We start from the raw sequence: 27,334 nt of genomic DNA on the forward strand, positions 1-27,334 counted from the left end.
CAGTCTACACTGACTAATTCCTTGAAGGCTTCTAAACCTAAAACAGACCTGACACCTCGTGTTCACAGATGGTGGGCGTTTCTCCAAGCATATGATTTCGACATCATTTATAAAGAAGGACGTCACATGGCACATGCTGATTTTCTGTCAAGAAATCCTTTGCCTTCCCCCTCGAGTACGGAAGAACCAAATACGACCACGTCAAATTTGAACCCCATAAACTTTCATAAAAATGTAAATTTTGTTGAATTACACAATAGTTGGATCCAGGTAGAGCAGAAACGTGATCAGGAAATCCAGAACCTCATCAGTCAGCATGAGAAAGGCGAACTACCAGTGGCAATCGCTTACACAAATGATGTGCGAGACGGCATTCTCTACCGAAAAGTAGAAAGGAACAAAATGAGCACTTGGCTTCCCGTCGTCCCCCGCTCTTTGGTGTGGACCCTTATAAATCACGTTCACACTGAGATTAAACATCTAGGCCACGATAAAACTCTCAATAAATTGTATGAACAGTACTGGTTTCCACAAATGTCTAAGAATGTACGAAAATTTATTGACTCATGCATAGTGTGCAAGGCTTCTAAAGGCACCTCAGGAGCACAACAGGTACGGTTGCATCCCATCCCCAAAGTTTCAGTTCCATGGCATACGGTGCATATAGACATCACAGGTAAGCGGCAAGAGTGAAAGGAAGGAATACGCTTCTGTCATCATAGATGCGTTCACAAAATATGTTCTCCTCGAACATACCCAATCACTAGACGCAGCTTCTGCAGTGAAAGCCTTGAAGAAAGCCGTGTCTCTCTTTGGTTCTCCTAAAAAAATCATAGAAGACCGGGGAAGATGTTTTATTAGCACAGAATTTAAAGAATTCTGTATGCGATAATAGCGATACTGACACAGCGTCCAATGCTAGTGAAAGAACCATCACTGCCAGTTCCGGCACAGTGTCGGCGTCGGAAGACGACTTGCACCCAGTAATGGAGTAAGCTCAACTTCATAGATGTAAGAGATCTTGATGAGTAAGTTAGCATGTGTGTTCTAGTGTTGTAATGTAAAGCTGGTCGAAGGGGCCATGTACGCCCGGACCACGCTTTGATAGTTGGTAATGTAAAGCTGGTTGAAGGGGCCATGTACGCCCGGACCACGCTTTTGAAGCTGGTAACGTAAAGCTGGTTGAAGGGGCCTTGTACGCCTGGACCACGCTTTTAAAGTTGGTAACTTAAAGCTGGTTGAAGGGGCCTTGTACGCCCGGACCACGCTTTGGTAGTTGGTCGAAGGGGCCTAGCACGCCCGGTCCAAGTTACCCCGCAATGAATCTCAGACTGGTCAGGAAAGACCAAGCGCATGTAATGTGTAATCTTAATTTTGTTTGTTGCAACAGGTAGAGAGGAATGACATAGTAGGAAGCGCGTAGATGCCCGACACGATGCGCACGAGGTCGTGCGATCGTCAGGATTGGCCGTGTCGGCGCATTCGCCTCTCATCACGTGATCTGTCAAATAGCAATATCCATAACGAACACCGAGAACTGAATGCGAACTGAAAGCGGCCTTTAGGAGCAAAGCGACAGTCAGTTTTGGACGGTCGCAAAGTGCGCACGCATTCACGTGCTCGGTGGACGTTACGTTGTAATTTTGTGTAAATTACAATTATTATATGATTGTGGAAATTAAATTTTGCGCGATTACTATGCGTCAGTCCCTTGGAAGGAGCGTTGCTTCAGTGAGAATGACCCGACAGCTAGCGCCGCTGCTATTGCTGGTGAGATCCTGTTGGGGATGGAATACTACATTCCTAACTCAGACCTCGCCAGTAAGGGTACGCGTAACCGTTGGTTCACTCGCGAATGTGCCGATGCTGTGTCTTCTAAGCAGGCGGCTTATCGCGCGTGGATCAATGGCTGCGTTAGTGGGGCATCTAACATTGACTCACTGAAAGCAACCTACAATAAAACTTCCAAGTCTTGTAGGAAGGCATACACAAGAGCGGATGCGCAGCGCATTGCGCGGTTTGGCCATGACCTTATTTCACAACCTAGAGGCTCCCGTAGCTTCTGGCGTCTGACCAAATCTGTGCAAAGCAATTTCTGTCAACCTTCGCTGCCACCGCTCAGGTATCCGGACGGATCGCTAGCTCACAGTCCGCAGGAGAAAGCTGATCTTCTGGCAAAACTCTTTGCGGATAATTCCGTAATCAATGATTGTAGTGCGCTGCCACCAACAATTCCTTCATGTGGCTACACGATGCCTGACATCAAAATCAGGCAACGTGATGTACGTGCAGAGCTACAATCACTTGATGTGCGGAAAGCTAGCGGTCCCGATGGAATACCAGCCATAGTGCTGATGAAGTGTGCAGCGGAGCTGTCTCCTGTGTTAACGCGCCTGTTCCAGCTGTCTCTTTCTACAGGATGTGTGCCGGATTCTTGGAGAGAAGCTAATGTGCAAGCGGTTCCCAAAAAAGGGGATCGATCTGACCCGGCAAATTATCGGCCAATAGCTATCACCTCAGTTCTTTGTAAGGTGATGGAACGGATCTTAAACAACCAACTGATCCATTACCTAGAAGATCATTGTCTAATTAATGATCGTCAGTACGGGTTTCGACCAAAACGGTCCACAGGTGATCTTCTAGCGTACGTAACACACCTCTGGGGTGAAGCTATCGATAAGCGTGGAGAGTCGTTGGCCGTCAGCCTCGATATCTCCAAGGCTTTCGACAGAGTCTGGCACAGAAGTCTTCTCTCCAAGCTGCCGGCATACGGTCTGCCGGTTCAGCTCTGCACCTGGATTGCTAGCTTCCTACACAAGCGCAGCCTTCGCGTTCTAGTTGATGGTTGCGCTTCAAAATCCCATGTAGTGAATGCTGGAGTCCCCCAGGGGTCTGTGATATCCCCCACGCTCTTTCTTCTGCATATCAATGATATGCTCTCTCTCGGGAACATACATTGCTATGCAGATGACAGTACAGTGCACGGGGGATACCACGGACGCGCAGCGGCTGGACGGGCGGAAACTGAGGAGAGACGGAGGGATCTTGTTGTTGAGCTCGATAGGACGTTAGGACTCATCGCCAAATGGGGCTCTGACAATCTTGTTGAGTTTAACGCCAAGAAAACTCAGGTGTGCGCTCTCACAGCGAAAAAGTCACCATTTTCCCCTCCTCCTTCCCTCTGAGGCACCATGCTGGAGATACATAGCAAAGTCGCCATACTGGGAATCGACGTTCGGTGCGACCTCAATCCAAAGGATCACATCGAGGCTGTTATAAAAACAGCCTCACGTAAACTCGGAGTCCTGAACAAGGTGCGGCGTTTTTTCACGCCTGCTCAACTGCTCCTGCTGTATAAAACACAGGTACGGTCCTGCGTTGAATATTGCTCGCACCTCTGGGATGGCTCCGCTAAGTACCTACTGGAGGCCTTGGATCGGTTGCAGCGACGTGCGGTTCGCATTATTGGCGATGTAAAGGTCACCAACACCCTCGAGCCTTTACAATTGCGTCGAGAGATAGCGGCACTCAGCGCTTTCTATCGAATGTGTCACGGCGAGTGCTCAGAGGAACTATTCTCCCTTATTCCTGCTTCCCCTTTCCTTCACAAGTCCACGCGTGCTGGTTCTCGATGTCACCGCCTAACTGTGACATCAATTCCATCGCGTACAAAGAAATTTGGCAACTCTTTTCTTTGTCGCACTTCCAAAACATGGAATTCTTTACCAGCGCACGTATTCCCCTCCTCTTATGACCTGGGTTCCTTCAAGCGAGGCGTGAAGAGGCATCTTGCGGGCCGGCAAGGCGGGGGCGGCTAGAGCAGATCACCTTTCCCAACTGCACTAGCCGTCGTCGCGTTTGGACTCTACTACCACTTACCATCAGGTGGAGCAGAGTCATTTGCCCTCCCGGGCAATAAAAAAAAAAAAAAGATTTTGAAGGTCTGTAAGAAACAATCCAGAACCAAAGAAATAGACAGTGAGTGAGGAGTCCAGGCGAAGACGATGCCGGCGACCGGTTGGTGAGTAAAACTTTTCACCTTCCTTTTTTTTTTAGCATTAGCAGCCCGTAAATGTCCCACTGCTGGGATAAAGGCCTCCTCTCCCTTTGAGGAGAAGGTTTGGAGCATATTCCACCACGCTGCTCCAATGCGGGTTGGCGGAATACACATGTGGCAGAATTTCGTTGAAATTAGACACATGCAGGTTTCCTCACGATGTTTTCCTTCACCGCCGAGCACGAGATGAATTATAAACACAAATTTAGCACATGAAATTTCAGTAGTGCCTGCCTGGGTTTGAACCCGAAATCATCGGTTAAGATGCACGCGTTCTAACCACTGGGCCATCTCGGCTCTTTCACCTTCCTTTGCCTTTTGTTATTTTGGGATAAGACTTCTCCTAATATAACGTTTTCTGGTTTTCTTATATAATTTTATTTAATAATTTGAATTTGAATTGTGAGTGAATTTGTCTTAACGAAAGTTTAATGAAATATATATATAATAAGTAAAAAAATCATATAGTTATATTGTTTAAAAATAAATAAATATATTGCTAGTTTAAGTTAGTGTGTAATAATTTGAATTATTTTTTTTTTAAATCGAAATGGATCATATAACTCTGATCCGTAACGAAATTTTAAAATTAATTCCACTTTTTGGTGGCGATAAACGCCAATTAAACTTATTCATAAGAAAATGCGAATATGTAATAAGTAAGTTTCAAGGCAGTGATGCACAAAATATATACATTATACTTTGCTTCGTCTTCGAGATTAGAATACTTGTAGTAGCACGAACCGTGTGGCCATTCATACACTAAAGTTGAGAAAATACATTTTTAAATCAAAACAAAAAATAAAATTTGTTTAATATTCTATGCTTTATGTTGTATTTCTCATAGTGGCAACACTGGTCGCCATTACTTGTCATTCGCTAGTGCTCGGCCGTTCTACACATTACTTTTAAAAAGTCATCTTTAAGTTTAATAATAACGATGCCTAAACGAAAAATAAAGACAGTGATGAGTACCTACTGCGAAAAATAAAGAAATTAGAAAGAAAGATACAAAAACGTACACGAAGATTATCGGACTCATCGTCAGACAAATCCAATATGGAATTGTCATTACATGAAGGTAGGTTAATAATATCAATTAATGAAAATTATAAGTGAGAATCCAGTTAAAAATATTATAATATTAAGTGTTGAGTACACTTCCATAGAGAGTGTTACCTTCACGATAATATACATTGAGGATAGTTTGTGAGACTATCGCCTTTGTATGAATTATAACAAAAAAGTGTTGAGTTAATCTTCTAAGGATTATACCTTCACATTAATATTTTGAGCACAGGTTGTGAACCTGTGTCTTTGTTACGAACATAGTATCCGAGTTTAAAATTTTTATTTTAGACAAACAACCGGATGTGTCAGCAGATGTTCCCGCAATCATCGACAGCATAGATGATACGATGACTATAATTCATTCGTCACCAGTTGAAGTGGGATTGGACCAACCGATCAAGGAAAATATTTCCGATATACCTTCAACTTATGAAGCACCAAGTGAAACTCCGGTTGTTTAGGATAATAATATTCTGGAACTGCTAGGTGAAACCCCTTCTAAAAGTAAAAAACTCAGTTCATCAATACAAACTGAACTTGCCATCCGGTGGGAACACATTGCTACCACGGGTCTATCAAAAGAAATAAAAAGAGATCTTCTTGAGAAATATTTCTTAGCAGAAAACTGCCTCAAAATTGGTTCACCCCAATTAAAGCTGCGTTGTCTGACATATTGCTAAAAAGGATAAAGCTATAGAATTAAAACAGAAAAAACAAGCAATCGCTATTACATGTATAGGTCAGGCTTTGACAACTATATTTTCAAGTCAAAATAAAGACTCTGGTGTAATAAAACTTTTATTAGATGCAGCTAGACTATTATGTGACTCCCAGTATATTGAATCTATGTCTCGTCGAAGTTTTGTAACATCGACTATTAATAAAGAAATTAAGGATCACTTATATTCTACCGAAATTGATAGTTTTCTTTTTGGAGAAAAGCTAGCCGAGACATTAAAACAGCAAAAGCTATACAAGAATCAGGAGTTCAAATAAAAACTGTGCCTCAAACTAAAGTTTTATCACAACATAATCAAACTCGTTCTTTAAGCGCGAAACCTCCGCTTCCGCTGGCGAGGCAGACGGGAGCAGCGAGGAGAGCAGCGTATACAACGCAACAGCCTCGCAAGTACCCAGATTTTTTAAAAACTTTATGGAAGGAAGGGAAGTGGATACCCTGTGATGTTGCGAGGCTAGCATTTAAGGGTACAGTTGTGCCATCGCACGTATTTGTGGATCAACAATGTTGTCTTAGATTTTCGCGATTATTACACATTGAAATAAAACTAGTTTTTTAACGGATTTAATCGCGTATATTAATTATTTTATTTTAACATCCCGACGTTTCGAGCACTTTGCAGTGTTCGTGGTCACGGGCAGACTAAGGTGACATTTGTCTGTTCGAATTAAAAAGAAATATTATTTACAACTACCGCCAACGATTTTTTAATTGGTATCTTGAGTAGCGTTCCGGTTGCACGCAGAAGGAACTAACTGTATCTTTAGGTCTTGCAGTCTGTTGGATTTGGGATTTTAAATTTTTAATAAGTGGATCTCAAGTGTTAGAAAGTCTCCAACCATCTTCTCTATTGAATTTCGGATGTTTTTGAATTTCAATAGCCTCGCGTATCATTCTAGGAATGAATCTGTGTTCTCTAGCGAGGATCTGTGGTTTATCAATCGAATAAAATGGTAAGGTTTATCCAGAGCATGTTCACAGACTGCAGACTTTGAAGAACGCCTATTTTTGACATCTCCTATATGTTCCTTGACCCTAGTACCGATACTTCTCTTTGTTTGACCTATGTAAGATAAACCACACTCACATTCGAGTTTATATACTCCCGCAGTTTGTAAAGGGATATTACTCTTGATAGGTCTCAAGAACTGGCTCACTTTCTTATGAGGCTTGTATGGTTTTAATCGAAGCTCGCTTCAAGATATTGCCAATCCTGTCTGTAACTCCCTTCACATATGGTAGAAATGCAGGTTGTCGCTCAACTGTGGGTGGCTTGATACGGCTTCTGCGATGCTGGCGAGGCACGGGCAGCTTGTTCTGGATTACCCCTATTAAAAATAATCTTTAACTACTTTGCATTGAGGTCCTTTTGTCTTTGATCCAGATTTAATTTCTTAACAATAGCATTTCTTAGAATTTCCTACCTGGTCTCTTTGTTATCTAATTTTCTCCTGAGTTTATGATTGTTACTGTACTTTTTATGTACCGATGGATAGCTAAGGAAACGCAGATGTTTTTAAAATGATCCTCACGATAAAAGCCATAGTGATTTTTACAAAAAAATTGCGAGTATCTTAAAGAATCAAAATTTAAAATTCGAAAAGTTGTACAGTTTTGGATCTGTAATTTAAAAATGCTTGAAGATTGTTTTTGTTTTATAACTGGTTATTATTAACTAGGATGTACCCTAGCAAGAAATACAAAAAAAAAATAGGGAAAATACGTTGATTTTTTTTTATTGAATTTTAGAATCTTAAACATCCTTTAAATAAAAAAAATATTAAAAAATTAATAACTCGAAAACGATACACTTTTGCATAAGCATTTTGGGGGTCATTTGATAGCTATTGTCCTGAACTATAACCCTTTAAAAGGATCGTGACATATTACCCTGTAACCCTGTAGAAAAGCTTTGTCAATGTATGTTTCTCCAGAAAATGAATCCCAACAAGCAAGGAAGACTGAAACAGTGATGCCGAAAGCCACACTTTCAAGTTCTTGGCCTTTAGAAATACGTGTACAAACAGTAGAAAAAGTTAAAGAAGAAGTAATCAATAACAGTGATGATATATATAAAGAGAAGAAAGAAAAGAATAACTCAAAAGATAAGAAATCTAAAAAAATGCAAGAAGTCAAAATGACATAGACGAGTGTTGGTGGTCTTCAAACTTAGAGTCAGAACAGTATCGGGAGACTTACGTTACTGAGGAGAAGAGAAAGTGTAAGCGTAATACTAAAATGAGCAAGGATCGTGAGGTGACTTTTAGCGAATTATTAGAAAGACTGAAAGCGGTTGTTTTTAAGCGAGGTTTTAATTTTAAGGATAAAGTTGGGCATGTAATTAAATTATGTGTAGAATGGTTAGTATTGGTAGTTTTTGAAAATTTAAGTGATTGGCCATTTTTGAAGACATTATTTGAATATTTCAGTAACATATAATCATTTCAATAATTCAGTTACAAGAGTAAGAATAGCACAATGGAACGCGCAAAGTTTAAGACCTAAGTTAATAGCTTTCGAAAATTTTCTACTACAAGATAGGATCCATATTGCTGTTCTTAGTGAAACTTGGTTGGAAAAAGGGAGTTTTTTAAAAATTATAATATTTAATAATTAATAATAATTCTAATTATAATATTTATAGACAAGATCGTAATGACGGATATGAAGGTGTTGCTGTAGTACTGCATAAAACCATCCAAGCGCACATCGGTAACATAACAGACCTCGACTTGGGTGGAAGTAATGACAGTATTGAGATTTTACATATAAAAATATTAAATTGCGATGCGATTGAAAACATTATTTCTGTTTACTGTCCGCCATTGGCTCGTACTTGTTCACATAATTGGAAAAAAATATTTTCATTGTTCACTAAGAAAACTATTATTATGGGTGATTTTAATGGGCATCATTCTAATTGGTCTAATAAAAACGATAACAGAGGGATGAAAATTTTTGATGCCCTTCTAGATAGTGCTTTCGTTTCGTTAAATGACGGAAAATCCACGCGATTAAAGTTAGATGGCGGAATATTGCAACAATCATCACCGGATATTACCTTTGTGTCCGGAGATATTGCGCTCAAATTTAAGTGAGATGTGACGAACGAAACATTAGGCAGTGACCATAGAATAATAGTTTTATCTAGTTTTTTAACCAAAAGTAAACCTCCAATTTTTAAAAGAAACTTTAAAAAAGCGGACTGGGTATCTTATACCAAATTGTTAAATAATTTGTTTTCTAATTTTCCCGAAGAAAATAATTTACAATTTGCTTATAATATATTCGTCGATTATTTAAACATTGCGGCCGATTTACATATTCCTTTTCTTAAAATAAATCAAAATCCTTGCGGTAAATTTGTCCCCAAATCTTATTGGTCTTCAGATTTATCAAAAATTGTAGCGGAACGTCGACTTGCACTAGCAAATTTACGAAGAAATCCTACTCCAACAAATTTCGACATATTAAAAACAAAAATTGGCGAGGCACAAAATCGTATACGAAAAGCTAGTTCTAAAGATAGACAAAGTTATTGGTCCGCGGTGGATCACACAGTTACGGCGGGCGATATGTGGAATAAAATGAAATGGACTAAAGGATATAGAGAGCCAAAGAGTCAGATTCCGAAACAATTAGCATATGAATTATTATTATGTCTTACCGCAGATTACGTCTCCCCGCAACCACCCGTATTTTCCTCGTCCGAATCAGTTATTAGCGTGCCTTTCACCATGTCTTAGTGAATGCAAGTTCTAAAACAAACTAAAGATACATCCCCCGGTTATGATGCGATACCGTACTGTATGCTGAGACATTTACCTTATAACGGAAAAAAAGTACTATTAGATCTATTTAATAGGTTTTTTGCAATCGGTTTTGTTCCAAATCAATGGAGAGATATTAATATCGTGGGTATACCCAAGCCCGGTCGAGAGGTTGGTTCTGTGTCGTCTTTGCGTCCGATATCAATGATGTCGTGCATCTGCAAGCTATTTCATAGCATTATTAACAGACGTTTGGAATGGTTTTGTGAACAAAGAGAACTTTTTTCAAATTACACTACGGGTTTTAGAAAAGGACATTCCACTTATGAAAATTTGGCTTCATTAGTGACAAACATGCAAATAGGTTTTTCTGATAAAAATGTACAGTGGGATGTTTTCTAGATATAGACAATGCATATAACAATGTTGATATTTTAACGTTGCTTAAAATTATTAATGATTTAGGGATTGGATTTAAATTTTGTAGATATTTGTGGAATTTTCTTATAGACAGACGACTTAGGTTACAAGTAAATGACAGTTATTTGTGTCGTTCTACGGGCCGCGGTTTGGCGCAAGGAGATCCATTTTCGCCAATTCTTTTTAATTTAGCCACTTTACACATTTCTAGGCAATTTGATAGTGTGTTTATATCCCAGTATGCAGACGACTTTGTTCTGTATGCTATCTGTTCAAGTATAGAGATATGTAGAAATAACTTACAAATTGCGTTAAATGTTCTTACACGGTTGTTTTTGGAATTGGGTTTAGAAATATCACCCACTAAGAGTAAAGTTTGTATTTTTAAAAGAGGATATAAGCGGGATATTATATTTATTACTTTGGGAAATGAACGTATTCAGGTAGTGAACCACGTTAAATATTTAGGAATGTGGTTGGATAAGTCGCTGAATTGGTCTAAACATATTTTTTTTTTTATGGCATAGGTGGCAAACGAGCAGGAGGCTCACCTGATGGAAAGTGACTACCACCGCCCATGGACATCTGCAATACCGGGGGGCTTGCAGGTGCGTTGCCGGCCTTTCAGGAAAGAGTACGCTCTTTTCTTAAAGGTTCCCAAGTCGTATCGGTTCGGAAAAACCGCCGGCGAAAGCTGGTTCCACAGAGTGGTTGTGCGAGGCAGAAAATGTCTTAAAAATCGCGCTGTTGTGGATTTTCGATAATCCAAACAATTCCTCGGAACATTCCCCGTGATAAATTCTGTAGAAGATGCAGAGCGATCCAACATCTCTACGCAAAGCCAAAGGATCAAGCAGATCGGAAAGGGCTTGATCGTCGATAATTCGAGCCGCTCTACGTTGGATACGGTCAAATGGAAGGAGCTGGTACTGGGGAGCACCCGCCCAGAGGTGAGAGCAGTATTCCATGTGAGGCCGAATTTGCGCCTTGTATAGTCTTAGACGATGGGCCGACGTGAAATACTGTCTTGCCTTGCTGAGCACACCGAGCTTTTTTGATGCCAATTTGGCTTTGCCTTCCAATTGACCGCGGAACTGAACGATGCTCGAAACATCGACGCCAAGTATTCCGATACTAGCTGTGGCGACTAACGGAATGTTCTCGAATCGTGGAGATACGACAAATGGTGTTTTTTTAGCAGTTAACGCGCAAACTTGCGTCTTTTTGGGGTTGAAATGGACTAGGTTTAGCCGACCCCAGTTCGAGACTTTGTTCAACGAAGACTCGATTTCAGACACAAGTTTGTTCCGGTTTTCTTCGACGTTTTCCCGAGAAATATTAGCACGGCCGGTGTATGAGGTGTCTACGGTGCTGTCGTCTGCATAGCAGTGAATGTTACTGATTTGCAACAAGTCATTGATATGCAGAAGAAACAGAGTGGGTGATAGAACGCAGCCTTGTGGAACACCAGCATTGACGAATTTTAAGTCAGAGCATGCACCGTCGACAACGACCTTGATGCTCCGATCTGCCAAAAAACTGGTAATCCAATTGCATAATTTCCCGGGAAGCCCATAAGAAGGTAGCTTCGAAAGAAGCGCTTTGTGCCACACGCGATCAAAGGCCTTCGCTATGTCCAGACTGGCTGCTAATGCCTCCCCCTTGCTCTCAACTGCTTCCGCCCATCTATGAGTAAGGTAAACTAGAAGATCACCGGCTGAGCGACCCCGACGGAAACCGTACTGGCGGTGGCTAATCAGCTGGTACTCCTCTAGGTACCGCAGGAGCTGGCAGTTTATAATGGACTCCATTATCTTGGAGAACAAGGAGGTGATGGCTATAGGCCTATAATTGGACGGGTCTGAGCGGTTGCCCTTTTTAGGAGTCGGATGCACCAAAGCAGTCTTCCAGGAGTTCGCGACGACGCCGAATGCATAGGATTGCCGGAAAAGACGCGTTAAGACCGGCGCCAACTCGGGAGCACAAGTCCGTAGCACGATTGGAGGAATGCCATCGGGTCCACTCGACTTATGAATATCCAAGGAAAGAAGTGCTTTACGAACTGCACTTTGCCGGAATTTAACCTCCGGCATCGTGGTATCACACCGCGGGATTGTTGGTGGTGACTTTCCTCGGTCATCCAGAGTCGAGTTCGCCGCGAAGAGAGAGCCTAAAAGATCAGCCTTCTCCTTCGCTGTATGGGCCAATGACTCACCGTCCTTGTGGAGAGATGGTAAGGAAGGCTGACAGAAATTCCCTAAGACAGCCTTGGCGAGAGACCAGAACGCACGTGTTCCTGAAGGGAGGCGCACCAGTCTCATTAGGTGGGCATTAAAATCGCCAAGAATTACGATCTCTGCGGATGGGATCTGCTGCAGCACGGAATCTGTAGCCATTTGGACGTGCTCAACCAGTCAGTCGGTTTCGGCATTACCGCTATGGAACCTATAAAGGCACGCGTAGATTCGCGGATGGTCGTCGCAGTCCACACGCAGCCAGATAATCGATAGGTCCTGCCCTTCAAGGCTGCCGAGGCGTCGAGAGCAGATATCATCTCTGACGTAAACGCACACCCCAGCTCGTGGTACAAAGGAATGTTCCAACTTGTACCCGGGGTAAGAGAGAAAAGTCGTATCGTCAGGAGAGGATATCTGGGTCTCGGTAAGAAAGAGCAAGGTGAAAGTGAACGGCGTTCAAGTTGGAGTTGAGTCCCCTTATGTTGCAGAAGTCCACGGTGAGGGTGGTAGGGGTTGCCTTATGATGCCTGCTCCGCTTGCCCCGAACAGTGGTGAGCGCAAAATTGCCCCCCCCAGAATTCGGAGGGCAGCCTGGGCATCCCTGCTCAGGTTGTGTACGTCCTGACCATGGATGCCCAGAGAGGGATTCTCCACCGCAGTCGCTGATGGTACCCTCCTGGGGTAATAAAACCAAATTCTGCACAACCATTATGTATTGGGGGGGAGGGGGATCGGGCCTCCGGGACTCTCGCATACCGGACGAAACGCAGTAGCATAGCTACCACTTCACGTCGATTTTAAGTGAGAGAGTGGTACTTCCCCGGGCGTGCCGGCCCATTCGGCTGCAACCCGAAAGTATGCAGTGTGGCACTACCACATATAAATGAAACTAAAGAAAAAGCTTCAAAATTTTTGAACACCCTTAAAGTTTTAACAGGGTCTGGATGGGGTGTACATCCTTGCCATTTAAGACGTTTATATATGGCCGTTGTGAGGAGTAGACTAGAATATGCTAGTTTTCTTTACCACCATACCAGCAGTAAAACTCATTTAAACAAATTAGATGTTATACAAAATCAATGTATGCGAATTATCGGTGGTTTTATCAGATCTACAGCTATCAATGTGATGGAATCGGAACTAAGCTTACCCCCTCTAATTGTACGTCGAAAATATTTGGCGGGAAATTTTTTATTAAAGTGTAAATCGTTAAACAGTCAAGATATTTGTTCTTTGTTAGACAGCTTAGAAGAACGGATTAATAATAATTTTTGGAGATATAAAAAGAAACCTCTGCTTCTTCAGTTACATGAAATTTTACGAAATAAACCTATTTTTAAAAGTAAAAAATTAGAAATGTTTTCTCTTTCAACTTGGGTTAGCAATATGGATCTTGGATCAGCTGTTCAGTCAAATATTGATTATGTCACCAGAGCAAAGTGTCATTATAATCCGATTTCATTAGGTGTTTTGTGTAATCGGTTCATACAGGATCGTTATGATAATTTTTATAAAATTTTTACCGATGGTTCGAAAGACCATTCAGGTGTAGGTGCTGCCTTTTATGATGTTCAGAACGACACTAAAGTTTGTCTTAAAATTTCACCAACCATTTCAATTATGCGAGCGGAATTGATAGCTATAGCACAGAGGCTTTGTCTTATGTTGGAGATATTCAAGGTCAAAACATTGTAATTCTGTCGGATTCTAAAAGCGCTGTACAACATGTGGCTCGGTGTGCCTCGACTGTTCGATGCCTTCCGATAGCCTATTCAATCATGCAATCCATGTATGAATTGATGAATCATAATAAAAATGTAATATTGCAGTGGATACCTTCGCATACCGACATTCCAAGGAACGAAAAGGTCGATATTTTGGCCCGAAATGCTACGATAGAAGGCGAAGATTTACATAGTGTGCCATATTTTTCAGAGTTGCTGGGCTGGTTGAAAGATTTGTGTTGGAAGCAATGGAAAGAGCATTTTGATGAAAGAGCCTGAAGCAAAGGAATATGGTACAATACCATCCAGCCTAGCCTTTGTCACGTGGACCTTGGTTTGCCGATAGTCGTATAAGTAGGAAGAATATTATCATAGCCCATAAGCTCCGATCTGGTCATATTCCACTGAACAGCTTTGGTTTTCTTTTGAAAAAAGTCAACTCTCCATTGTGCTCAGTATGTAACCGCTTAGAAGACGTGTACCATGTGTTAGTGGAGTGTGTGCGTATCGAAGCCGAACGTAAACATTTTTTTTTGCATTATCCACAATACAATGTAAAAAATGTGGGGATATTTAATAGTATCCTGGCCACACCTACCTCCAGAGAGGCTAAGCATTTATATAAATTAGTTAGATTTATTTAGATAGAAGAGGTTGATGTAGTTTGGAACGATGGGGGTGACATGGTCATTATTGACAAAACCCCTTTTATAAATAAAGATAAAAAAAAAAAAGTTACAAATATAGTGATTTTTGTGCTTCGTTAATCAGCTGATTGGATCAGCTGACGTGTATGTACCCACAAACAAATAAAACAACATATATTTTTTAGTTTTTATTTAGTTTACAGTATTATAAGCTAAGCTTCTTTAAAATCGGACAAACAATTTTTTTTTTGCTGCTACCCGAATCGTATAAAAGAGCGGTAACAGATGTTTGTGGGGACATTTCCTTGTCGACAGTCCGAGAGGTTGGATCGCTGGTCACATGAGCCCTTTAATTACTCTTTTGTTTACGTTTATTTCTATTATCGAATTGCTGTGTGTTTTTGTTAAAGTGTTGATTGACATTTTATTTCCTTAAATAAATTGTAAGAAATAGAAATACAGAGTGTTTGTCATATTTGTTATTTTTTTTTATCTTTAACCACTTCTGATCCTTACATCAGAAGTGGGATAAAGAACACCAACGCTGCCCACTTTTTAAAGGAAACAAAATATCACCCTCCACAATCGTAGTTTTGTTTGTTTTTCTTTAAAGTCGCATTTCTTTTTTTTTTTTTTTGTTGTTTTTGTCAAAAATGGTACGTAGTATATCGCGTAGTAGTACTCGGTTTCGTTCGCGAAGTGGCTCGCGTGACCGAAGTCGACACCGTCCTCGTTATAAGTCGCGTACTCGTACGAAGCGATACTCGCGCAAACACTCCCGTTCTCGTGGTAGATCCCGTCGTTCTTCGTTTAGTTCGAGCGATAGTACTAGATCCTCTCAAAGTAAAGTTCACCATAGTTCACGATAGATCGCCATCGCGGCGCGGGCAAACACGATTGTCAGGGTATATGTCGATTAAATTAAATTCAGTACCCCAGTTTACTGCCGTCCGTACCGTCTTTCACATGCCGAGACGCTTCGCGTTCGAGAAATAATTAAAGAACTGTTAGACAAAATACTTCGCGAGTCGCGCTCCGGTAGTTTACCAGCGAATCATCGCTAAAAAACTTCGCGAGTTCATTGAATCTGGCGATATTCTTGTCTACATTGATGATGTCCTTATTTTAAGTAAAACCGTAGATAAGGGGCTTGTTCTGCTCCGCCAAGTTTTGAGTGCATTAACGAAAGCCGGTTTCTCAATAAATTTAAAGAAGCGTTCTTTCGTAACGAATCAGATCGAATACTTAGGCCGTACAATTTGTGAAGGTCAGGTTAGGCCGAGTCACGAAAAAGTTAGGGCTTTGGTTGACACACCTGAACCGCAGAATGTCAAGCAGTTTCGTCAGTTCATGGGTTTAGCCAGCTATTTTAGACGTTACATAGCTGACTTTGCCCAGAAGACCGCTTGTATTACGTGAGATGCGCGCGAATCAAGAGTGTCAAGATGCATACGTCAACCAAGGTCGTAAGTTGCCTCGTACTTTTGAAGTAAACTCATTGGTTTTTGTTAGAAAACAGGCACAATCGACTGGGAAGCTGGATTCCTGTATGCGAGGGTCTTATCGCGTGGTAAGAGTTCTTCCGCACGGTCGCTATGAGCTTCAGCTTGTGGCTGGATCGTACGGTAAAATAACGCAAGCAGCTGCGGAATACATCATTCTGTGGCAAGGAGAGTGGACTCCCGATGTGTGCTCTGCTATGTTTAATGGTTGGGATTTGATGTGAGTTGTTGTGCTTTGTTTGTGTGCTCGGACACTGTCTTGGAGTCGCTCAGACATGTGGTCCTGGAGCTGTGTACACGCAGGGTCATGCCACGAGTTGGCCTCTGACGAGTCGTAGTGTGTGTGGCGTATGTCTACGGGGCAAACATTGTCCGTGTTTTTATTGTTGTTAGTTTGGGTTGAAACATGCTTTTATGGGTACTGACTCACACATGCAAAGTTATGTCTCATGTAAGTCCGCATAGACCTCTATCGAGTCATGAGGGTGCACTCCCCCGACGGGAACTGCCCCGGGTGATTGGTACTCATATCTGCTTGTTTTATATCCGCTGTATTTAGGCTGTGCTATTTTGTCAGTTTAGCTTACAAGTATACCAAATTGAATGATAACCTTTAGCGCTTACAAAGAATTTTCTATCTTGGAATATTTATTTATGTGAATTTGCTCTGTGGTGGTATTTCGTTCTGTGCAGATGCAGATGGTCTGATAAGGGAGCTGATACAGTCTTCCTCATCACGGCATCCTCGGGCGTTGGTTCTGTTAACCAAGGCGTCCTCGGGCGTTGGTTTTGCTAACCAAGGCGTCCTCGGGCGTTGGTTTTGCTAATCAAGGCGTCCACGAGTTCTGGTTTTATTAACCAGGGTACTATGGCGTTGACTGTGTTTACAAAGTCGTTGGTAAACGTCTACACATGTCAAGTCGCCTTGTGCGTCGAGTATTATCATTCTCGAGTCGCACTGGCGTCGACCGCTTTGGTGTCGAGTCGCCTCATGCGTTGACATATTGTTGTCAAGTCGCATTGGCGTTGACAATTTTATTGTCAAGTCGCCAGGGACCCGTAGCATGTTTGCTAGGCGGGCAGTCGAGTTGTTTGCGACACTGTTGCAGGTGGCAATTTTCTGCAACAAATCCAGATCCCAGTCATGTATTAGAACATTTGAATACACCAAATTTTAAGTGCAAAAAGAGAGACGTCTCTATAGGTTGTGATGTATGAAAGCTTAGTAATGTCAGAGGTTTAGTGAGTGACGAATGAATTAAGTGACTGTTGTGTGAAAGGGGCATACTCGAGATTGAATGGAAATGATACACTCTCTGAGCAATTAGTTCTAATTCTTTAATTCTGTTTTTAGGCGAAAATGAAAACTCCAACCAGGCGAGTTCGGTCGATACTTCATCCGAACTACCCGTGGATGAAAATCTGAAGGCAGGAACATCAAATACCGAGGTTGCTGGCTGTAGCACTACGGTCGAGGGCGACCTACAGTCAGGAGAGGCCGTATAAGCTAAGCTTCTTTAAAATCGGACAAACAATTTTTTTTTTGCTGCTACCCGAATCGTATAAAAGAGCGGTAACAGATGTTTGTGGGGACATTTCCTTGTCGACAGTCCGAGAGGTTGGATCGCTGGTCACATGAGCCCTTTAATTACTCTTTTGTTTACGTTTATTTCTATTATCGAATTGCTGTGTGTTTTTGTTAAAGTGTTGATTGACATTTTATTTCCTTAAATAAATTGTAAGAAATAGAAATACAGAGTGTTTGTCATATTTGTTATTTTTTTTTATCTTTAACCACTTCTGATCCTTACAGTATAATTATCTCGTCTGTTTAAATACATAAACATTATTAATGACTATTATTACTTATATTTAATTATTATAACAATACTATAACAATATTTAATTTCGTTAATTAATATTACATAAAAATATTTGTTTGGTGACATCTATCGGTGACGTTACTTATTACGTTATATGCAAAATGGCCAACAAATGCAATCAATGCGGTAAGTTCTTGTCGCCTACAGATGGCGCAAAATGCAATAAGTGCAATGCAGTATTCCATCGGTCATGCGTTAACATCAGCCCTGACTCCCGCCTCCCTGCGCGCTGGACATGCCGAGGTTGCCGCGGACCGGAATATAAGAATAAGTCCCCGGTAAATACCGGAATAACGCCCTCGGTGGATATATTTATAGACGCTAACACTACAGAAAATGAGGAGAAGACATCGGAATTATCCTTAGCTAAGGAGATGAAGCTTCTCAGGATGGAGTTAATAATATCTGTCACGCGGGAGATGACTTCATACAGGTTAGAATTAGCAAGAATGAACGAAAATATCGTTGAATTCAATAAGAGGGTTGGTAATGAGGAAGAGCGCATGACCTCTTTAGAAGGAAAATTCTCCAGTTCTGGTGTCAGCAAAGACGAAAATTTACATGATATTATCATACAGTTGAAAGCAGACATCAATGACAGAGAACAAAATTCACTTTTAAATGATGTACAAATAACGGGTGTGGCAGAACGGAGTGGAGAGAATGTTATGCATCTAACACAAGCGATTGCTAATAAGTTGGGTATGGCTCTCGACTCTCGCGATATTGTCTATGTGCGAAGTGGTTGGTGGGGAACGGCAAATCGATCTTAGCGCACGACGTGGCAGAAATGTGAATTAATTCTGGGCTGTCATGTGTCGAATTGCTTTATTTTCATAACTTCCTTTATAATTTTAAGTAAAAACGTAAAAATTTGCGATATGGGTCATAGTACATGCTGTGTCGTAAATTGTAAAAACAATGAGAAAAACAGTTCGTGCAAGTTTTATTCGTTTCCAACATCAAAGTGGACATTACAGCAAAGACAAAAATGGATAGCTGCTGTGAAGAGAAAAAAGTAAGAAATTGAACCTAGTACACTATAATAATAATAATAAGCGTTCCAAAATTACAGTCCTTTTTTATTTGTTTAGTGCTGATGGGTCCCCATGGCACCCAAAACGACATGATACAATATGCAGTGAACATTTTATTGGAGGCAAAAAGTCAGACGCAGAGGCGAGCCCTAGCTATATTCCAACAATATTCCCGTCAATATATCGGTGTAAGAAAATGGACCATTCTCAGGTCACTGCTAGATATAATCGTTTTATGACACGAAGATATCCGGATCAACAATTTATCGGAAAATACGAACAGAATCAGTTACCAATCGAAACAGTTACTAAAGTAAATGAAAGGGAATTTACTATGATGGCCGATAAAGGATGCCAAGCAGATATTTATAATCAGTTCGAGTTGAAAGAAACAACATTTATTTGTAATAGATACGTTCAAAATAATAACTGTGATGCTGAGATCCAAGTAGAAATACCAACTACTTCCAAAATTGTCACCACAAATACTCCAAAAACTAAAGATATAGGTTGTTGCACTACTGCAGTTACATATAGTACCCAATCAACATCTACAAGTAGTCAAGACTTTGTTGGTATTTCATCAATTAAGAATGACCAACAACAACTAGATCTCGCTGGTGTGTCATTCAAAAGTTTTGATATTTTATTAAGAAGAATGACAATTGGGAAATATGCAGTTTCCAAAAAGGACCGGCTTTTAATTTTTTTGATGAAATTCAAAACGAGTGTACGTTCAACAGAGTTCCTTGGTATGATAATAGACTCTAAGCTCCAATGGGCCCCCATATAAATAAATTGGCGAATAGACTCAGCTCTGCAGCCTATGCGGTAAAAAAAATTAGACTTTTGACTGATGTGGATACGGCTCGCCTTGTGTACCTCAGTTATTTCCATAGTATAATGTCGTATGGCATCCTACTCTGGGGTATGCAGCTGACATTAGTACTATTTTTGTACTGCAGAAGAGGGCTATTCGTGCAATTTATAACCTGGGCCCAAAAGATTCGTTAAGAGGTAAATTTAAAGAAATTAAAATAATGACTGTCGCTTCTCAATTTGTTTTTGATAATGTTATGTATGTACGCAAAAACATAAATGATTTTCCCAGAAATTGTGACGTACATTCTATTAACACTAGGAACAAGAATAAATTTGTTACTCCAAGTACCCGATTACACAGGGTTAGTAACTCTTTTTTGGGGCAATGTATACGTTTTTACAACAGGATCCCAGAAAACGTTCAAAATTATTCAATTATAAAATTTAAAAGAATCGTTAGAGAGCGTTTGTGTGCTAAAGGATATTACAAGACTAATGATTTTTTAGTTGACTGCACACCTTGGGAATAAAATGATCGCCTCCAGGCTGTTTCAAATAACTAAAATATAATTATTATTGTACATGGAAAATGGTTAAAAAAAAAATAAAAAAATATATCGGTTCTTCTCAGGTCTGAGGTGCTAAATTTCGAACCGGTGGTAGATTTTTGACAATCAATAAGCAAGTGTAAACACTTCTATATTGAATAAAGATTTTTGACTTTGACTTTGAAGATAGCTGTAACAATTTGATGATAAAGCGGTCACATAAGTATTGCCTCCTTTTATGTAGAGGAGGGTCAACACACTCAACCTGCAGAGCATTAGTAGGGGTGGATTTTATCGCACCCAAGATTATGCGCAAACATTTAAACTGAATTTTGTTTAATTTTTCTGAAGCTGATTTATTGAAGGGATCTAGAACAAACAGTCCATAGCCCAAATGACTACGAACTATTGCGTTATAGATCAGCTTCAATGTATAAGGGTGAGCTCCCCACCAAACTCCAGATACTGCTCTAAGGGCATTAATTGATTTTTCACATTTCTTGGCTAAATGGTCAGAGTGTGAAATTCCGTTCAGTCGGTGATCGAGAATAATACCAAGAAATTTTGTTTTGTCTACAAAGTTAATGCGTTGACCCTCATAAAATAAATTAAAAGTAGGTATACGTCTTTTTTTAGTAAATACCACTGCTTGACTTTTAGCTATCGACAGCAATAAGCCATGGACAGAGAGCCATTGGGGTAGGTAATGCAAAGCGGAGTTTAATCGAAATGTTAAATTTTCTATGGAACTAGATCTATAATGCAAAACAGTGTCATCAGCATACTGGAGTATGTTATAAAAATTGTTAACAGACAAATCGAGATCATGGGTGTATATGCTGTAAAGCAGAGGACTGAGTATGTTGGTGTCTAACCGTTATTGATCTGCAAGTTACAAATGAGATGTACTATCCTCGGTGGAATACTCAGCTGTTGCATTTTCTGCCTGAGCAACGGAAGAAGTACATTATCATATGCAGAAGATATATCTAGAAAGATTCTCACAAGGTACTCTCCTTTAGCAAAGGCAATTCGAATGTCTGTTGTAAGTATGCTTAGACTATCAATGGTGCTCAACCCCTTCCGAAAGCCAAATTGAGAGGGAGCAAGTATATTTCTGCTTTCCATTAACCATTCCAGGCGGTTCTTCAACAGATGTTCAGTGATCTTTGCCAAAGTTGATGATAAAGCTATCGGTCTATAAGGCGCTGACTGTACGAGCGAGAGAATCGCGGCGATATTATCGTCGTGCCACGTATTTCTATACATTCTCTATGGAACCGTCTCCACACGGCGATATTATCGCCGCGATGCGACGAGTGGCAACGAGCGCGCGAAACGTCATTACATCGTTGCTAGCCGGCCGCGACTAGCAGCGGGCCCGCCGCGCTCTCGCGACGAGCGCGCAGCGGGCGCGCTGTCAAACGCAGCGTCATTTCAGCGTTGCCTCTCGTTATACAAGGACGTTTCGAGAAGCTTTTTCAACAAAAGTACAATGTTTGACATTGAAAAGTTTATACTTGAAGTGAAAGAGAGACCTGCTCTTTACGATGTTCAGTTGGCCAAGTATCGAAACAGAGAAATTAAGGCCAAGTATTGGTACGATGTGGGAAGTGCTATGTTCACAGAGTGGGATGACCTAACTTCTAAAGAAAAAAAAGGAAAAGGTAGGCGTACAATATTATTATTACAAGGTTAATATTTTTAATTTTTAAGTAATTTTCTATGATATAACAAAATAATATACATTCGTCGGTACAAAATCGTTGTTTCAACAATAATTATAACATAATTTTCATTAAACGATCTGGTCATTTTGCCAAGGAACCGCGCCCAATGTGTTAAAATAATCTTTAAATAAGTTTCGAATTTGCAACCCCGAATTCCTTGTCCTTTGAAGTACAGGTGTCATATTTTGTTGATTGGATATGTCTTCCTTTTCCCCGTCAGTGGCATTTAATGCTCGACGCTTTATGAAGTTGTGCAAAACGCAAGCTGCTTTTACTACAAGGATTGAACTGTCCGGTTGAAGATTTATTGTATTATGAAATATGCGAAATTTTGAGGTGATTTGCCCAAAGACACATTCTACGTAACGTCTCGCAAGAGACAGTCTGTAGTTAAAAATCTTTTTATCCGTAGGAAGACATCGACCTGGATACGGTCGCATTAAATTTCGATGAATACCAAAGGCCTCATCAACTACAATCACATATGGCATTTTGGGTCCGTCAAATACTAGTTCTTCTTCTTCCGGCAAATCAAGGGCTTCTTTATTTAGCTTCTGGCCTAGAATTGAAGATTGAAAAATGGTAGAATCATTTTCACGGCCATAAGAACCTACGTCAATCACAGTAAATAAACAATTCGAATCCACCAAAGCCAATAAAACGATTGAGTTGTACTTTTTATAATTAAAGTATAGAGAGCCGGAATTCCGAGGGCACTGAATTCGAATGTGTTTGCCGTCTAGTGCTCCCAAGCAATGTGGGAAATTCGCGTTGTCTTTAAATCGTTCTGCGATTCTTTTCCACGATTCTTTGTTCGGGGCTGCCATTTCTTTAGGTGCTTGCACTTTCCATACAATTCCACATGTTTCTTTTATTAATTTAACCAACGTTTTTTTCGAAATTCTGTACTTATTCTGAAGGCGTTTATAACTTGTTTCAGAAGCGAGATATCTGGAAAATAACAATATTATTAAAAAATATATTTTTTTAATATAAAATAGGCTCGAGTGTTGTTATTTTTATTAAAATACATAATAATTAATTATGTATACTTATATATTATTATATTATTTAAATTAAAAGTTATCTCTTTGCTTCAGGACTTGAGTTAATGACAAAATGGAAATCTTTAAGGGATCAATTTCGTAAGGAGTTAAAGTTGCAGCAATGTCCAAAATCCGGTCAAGCTGCCTCATTATGACCTTCATTATGATGCATTACTTTTTTTAAAGAAACACACAGAACACGCTTCAACATCGTCAAACATGATCAATGAGGACATTAAAGATGTTTTTGATGATGACGACAGTTCGGTTAATACCAAACCTAGTGTTACGGAACCATCCACGTCTAATAAAAAGAAAACATTAGTCCAAATGTTTCTGGAATCGAATAAAGAGATATCGAATGTTATGCGCGAGAGTATAGATATACAAAGAAATAATGTTCAACCACAGTATCGCGACGAGCGTGGAAATAGGCATTTTTCCGTTCGTTGCTACCACTTATGGACAAAATAAAAAAAGACTGTTTAATTGATGCCCGAACTGAGATTATGGCCGTAATTAAGAAATACACACCATCATCACATACATTTCTAGACTCTTATTCTCGTACATCTACACCAACAAGCGAGGACGATATTGCTCAAATGTTAGAACACTTTGATGGAATGTAAACTTTAAATTTAATTTGATGTAAGCGTGTAAGTAAAATAAATCTGCTTTAAACTTACTGTAGTGTTACTGCTAATCTTTCACATGCCCCGATACTTTTCCTCATATTAGTATCTTGTTTTGATAAGTGTATTGATAGTAAACTTAACAGTTCATCGAAAATAGGAATTGGCATTAAATATTCATCTTCAAACCATTCTGGATGATTTCGATATTCTTCATAATTCACATGGAAATGTCAATGACTTTCACGACGTAGCAACATGGGATGTGTCCACCAACGGCGCTTCTTTTCCCTTTTTAACAATAACAATAACTGCATATTTACTAGCGTACTTGCAGAAGCACCCCATAACACTATATCCATAATAAAGAGTTATTTTATCGACTGAGACACTATTTCGCTCTCGTCTGGCACGTAACTGAATTCTTTCTTTCGGAACGCGTCGTCAACGAAACGCGGGGATACCGTTACGAGTCGCCGCGGAAACTCTGCGATTCCGTTACGACTCGCGACGATACGCGGCAGAATTATCGCTCGTTCGTGGAGATTGTCCGACGATAGAAGCGCGGACTCGTTGCGATTCTCTCGCTCGTGGAGTCAGCGCCTAAGAGTTGCAATCTAAAGGGTTTTTACCCGGTTTAAGGATCGGGATAACAATTTGTGTCTTCCAAGATTGCGGGACAATTCTTTTGATAAAAACCGAGTTAATTATATTTAAAAAACATTTTTTCGCTTTATCATTTAATTTAGAAATAAAAGAGTAAGGAACGCCGTCTTCCCCAGGAGTAGAATCAGACAAACCATTTAAACCACATTGAAGTTCGGAAAAAGAAAAGGGGGCATCCATTTCATCCAAAATGGATGTGGATGCTGGCGTAGAACTAAGAAAACTGTCCTCATAAGGGACAAATGGGGGGGGGGGGCAAGCTTATCAGCAAAATTGTTAAGCCACTCAGAAGGAGTATTTGAGGAAGGGTCAACAGAATTAAGGCATCGGCGGAATTTTTTAAGTTGGGACCAGACTACAGGAAGAGGAACGAGGACTCAGGGATTCACAGAAATGAATCCAACTAACTTTTTTCTTTTTAGAAATTAATTGTTTAAATTTGGCGTCGATTTTCTGATACTTACAAAAGTTATCCAAAGACATACACAATGAGTATGATGCTTCAGCCTCTAGTCTCTGTTCAGATAATCGTTTGCATTCCTCATCCCACCAGGGGGAACTTGCTTTTGCGATTTGGATTTCTCATATACACTTTCAAAATGCCAAGAAAGTCTGCTTTTAAGTGCTATTTTAGATGTATTCCGTATAAAGGTATGGTTTTTATAATTCGGTTACGAAATTATTTTGGTGAAAGAGATCTACAAGCTTATAATTAATATTGTCTTTCAGGAAGAGTCCATCACTTTCCACCACCGCAATATCCATATTTGGAAAAGTTTGATCAGTGGAAAATGGTATTAAATGAAGTGGACAAGGAAAAGGGTGATAATTTCATATACAACAACATTCGTTTGTGTGATCATCATTTTGAAGAATTTTACCGAACGGCCAGTGGACGTCTTACCAAAAATGCTGTTCCAACATTGAATTTAAATATTGGTAAGCATCTATGAAAATCTACCTCAGTATAATTATAATATAATTTTCACTTCTCATACAAAGCCTCTATTTTATGATGTTGTTGAACCTTTAGAATATAATTTTCACAAAGTTCTTATAACTATAGATATATTTAAAATTACCGTAGACATACCAGAACAGAGGGTGCTACATTAAATATACAAAATTGTTCAATTTTCACATTTGATTAGAGATACATTTTACCATAAATTTGACTTAATTTTGGCTCAGGTCAATAAACGTCTCAAATAAAATGACTCATTTTACCCACTTGTTGTGCAATCTACTATTTTATTACCTTATCAGATATACACTTAAGTGATTGTTGTTTTACAATATCAATTATACAAGCTGAGTTCTGTATTTTCAATCCTTTGGTAAAAAATAGCTCCATTTATTAAATAAAAAAGTTTTTATAATTCCTATCCCCAGCAAGTATGATGTTGCAGCTGTGGCTTATTGTACACAAGGTCTTAGTTTGAGGCAAAACAGTAGTTATCATTATTTGTGACATATGGATAGATAGATAGACAGCAGATTGACATTAATAGGTCTCCATTTTACCCTTTGAAGGCAGAACCCTGAAAATATCAATTACTGTGGGCCCCCGTAATCCAACAAACATTTTGCAGGACAGTGTCGGACTATTGAATTTGTCGGATTATAGAGTACTGCCTAAGACACCCTATAGTCTGAATTTTTTTACAAAAGAATACCTTGTAATCAGACAAATTACAGATCCAATGATAAATTTGTATATGTTGTATGTACTCTGAAGTACAAATCATACTTCATTATGTATTACAAATTTAGTAAATTTAACAACACAATAGAGAGCATATGTTTAATTATAAAATTAACATCATTAATACTATAGAACTTAAAATGCTATAGAACGAATACGTAATACACAGTGAATAAACAATAAACACACACGCTAGACTGCACCGCTATCTTCTTCAAACCAAGCAATCAGAATCAAAACCATTTCCTACGCGTCGAGCACAACAGTGGTGGTGCGTACAAATTATAACTTTTTCAATCAATAATAGACCATGTCAGATTACAGGGGGTGCCGGATTAGACAGAGGTCGGATTACCGGGGGTCCATTGTATAGTCAATGTTAAAGCTCTATCAATCGAATAATTATTTGCATACCCATGCAAAGCTGGGGTGGGTTGCTAGTGTAACTATATATTATTATAATTTAATTTGTTTTACTTATTTCGGCAACTACATCAAAAGCTTTGCAATCCTCTGAAATGGTTTTGACTTGGCTTAAAAATAAATTTCCAATTCTTAGCTGTACAATTTCTAAGTTGCTAGTTAATAATATTGTAATGTATGCAAGTTATGTAGTAATTGTATAATTTTTTCTTTAAAGGATTAACATCAAAAGAATTTGTACCATCATGTGAGGCTCCACCTGTACCAATTATGCTAAGACATGCTTCTGTCAAGAAAGGTCAGTACTTGTGTTTACTTAAATTAATAACAGGATAATCTAAATATATAAAAAAACAAGTCCCCAACATTCACTCATTTGTTCGCTCAATAGTAATTCATTAACGTTCAGACCAACCCTGGACCTACAAAGCTAAAAGGAGAATGCCCAATAACAGTATCGCAAAAAATCTTCTTGTGTCTCTTCTTTATGAACTTAGTTATTATAAAGTAAAATTAAACAAATTATTTTAAATATGATGAGATTTTAATATCTCCGGATAACTTATTATTATTGTATATTTATAAAATCGATCAACTCAGTCCGATTATGATGACGTTGCGAGTTTCGATTCTTATTTTTAAAATTAATTTCCAATATACATATAATAGATT

General features: G+C 39.6%; 1 protein-coding gene across 1 annotated transcript; it reads right to left on the bottom strand.

Annotated features, from left to right (window-relative positions):
- Positions 1-21,812: 21,812 nt before the first annotated feature.
- Positions 21,813-24,230, bottom strand: LOC125075589. The gene is made up of 4 exons (XM_047687298.1): positions 24,200-24,230; positions 23,923-24,061; positions 22,645-23,138; positions 21,813-21,874 (listed from the first exon to the last, which is right to left on the bottom strand). The coding sequence occupies exons 1-4, from the start codon at positions 24,228-24,230 to the stop codon at positions 21,813-21,815; spliced, it is 726 nt and encodes a 241-aa protein (XP_047543254.1).
- Positions 24,231-27,334: the final 3,104 nt, after the last annotated feature.

Source organism: Vanessa atalanta, chromosome W (genome assembly GCF_905147765.1).
Source record: "Vanessa atalanta chromosome W, ilVanAtal1.2, whole genome shotgun sequence".
NCBI lineage: Eukaryota > Metazoa > Arthropoda > Insecta > Lepidoptera > Nymphalidae > Vanessa > Vanessa atalanta.

Bases quoted from the DNA above. Each gene is read 5' to 3' on its own strand.
- LOC125075589 (XM_047687298.1), bottom strand. From the start codon at position 24,230: ATGGATATAGTGTTATGGGGTGCTTCTGCAA. The intron at 24,062-24,199 runs GTACGCTAGTAA...GAAATCATCCAG, and splicing joins GTTATGGGGTGCTTCTGCAA to AATGGTTTGAAGATGAATAT. The intron at 21,875-22,644 runs GTATTCATCGAA...TGCGTTTGACAG, and splicing joins TGTAGTTGATGAGGCCTTTG to CGCGCCCGCTGCGCGCTCGT.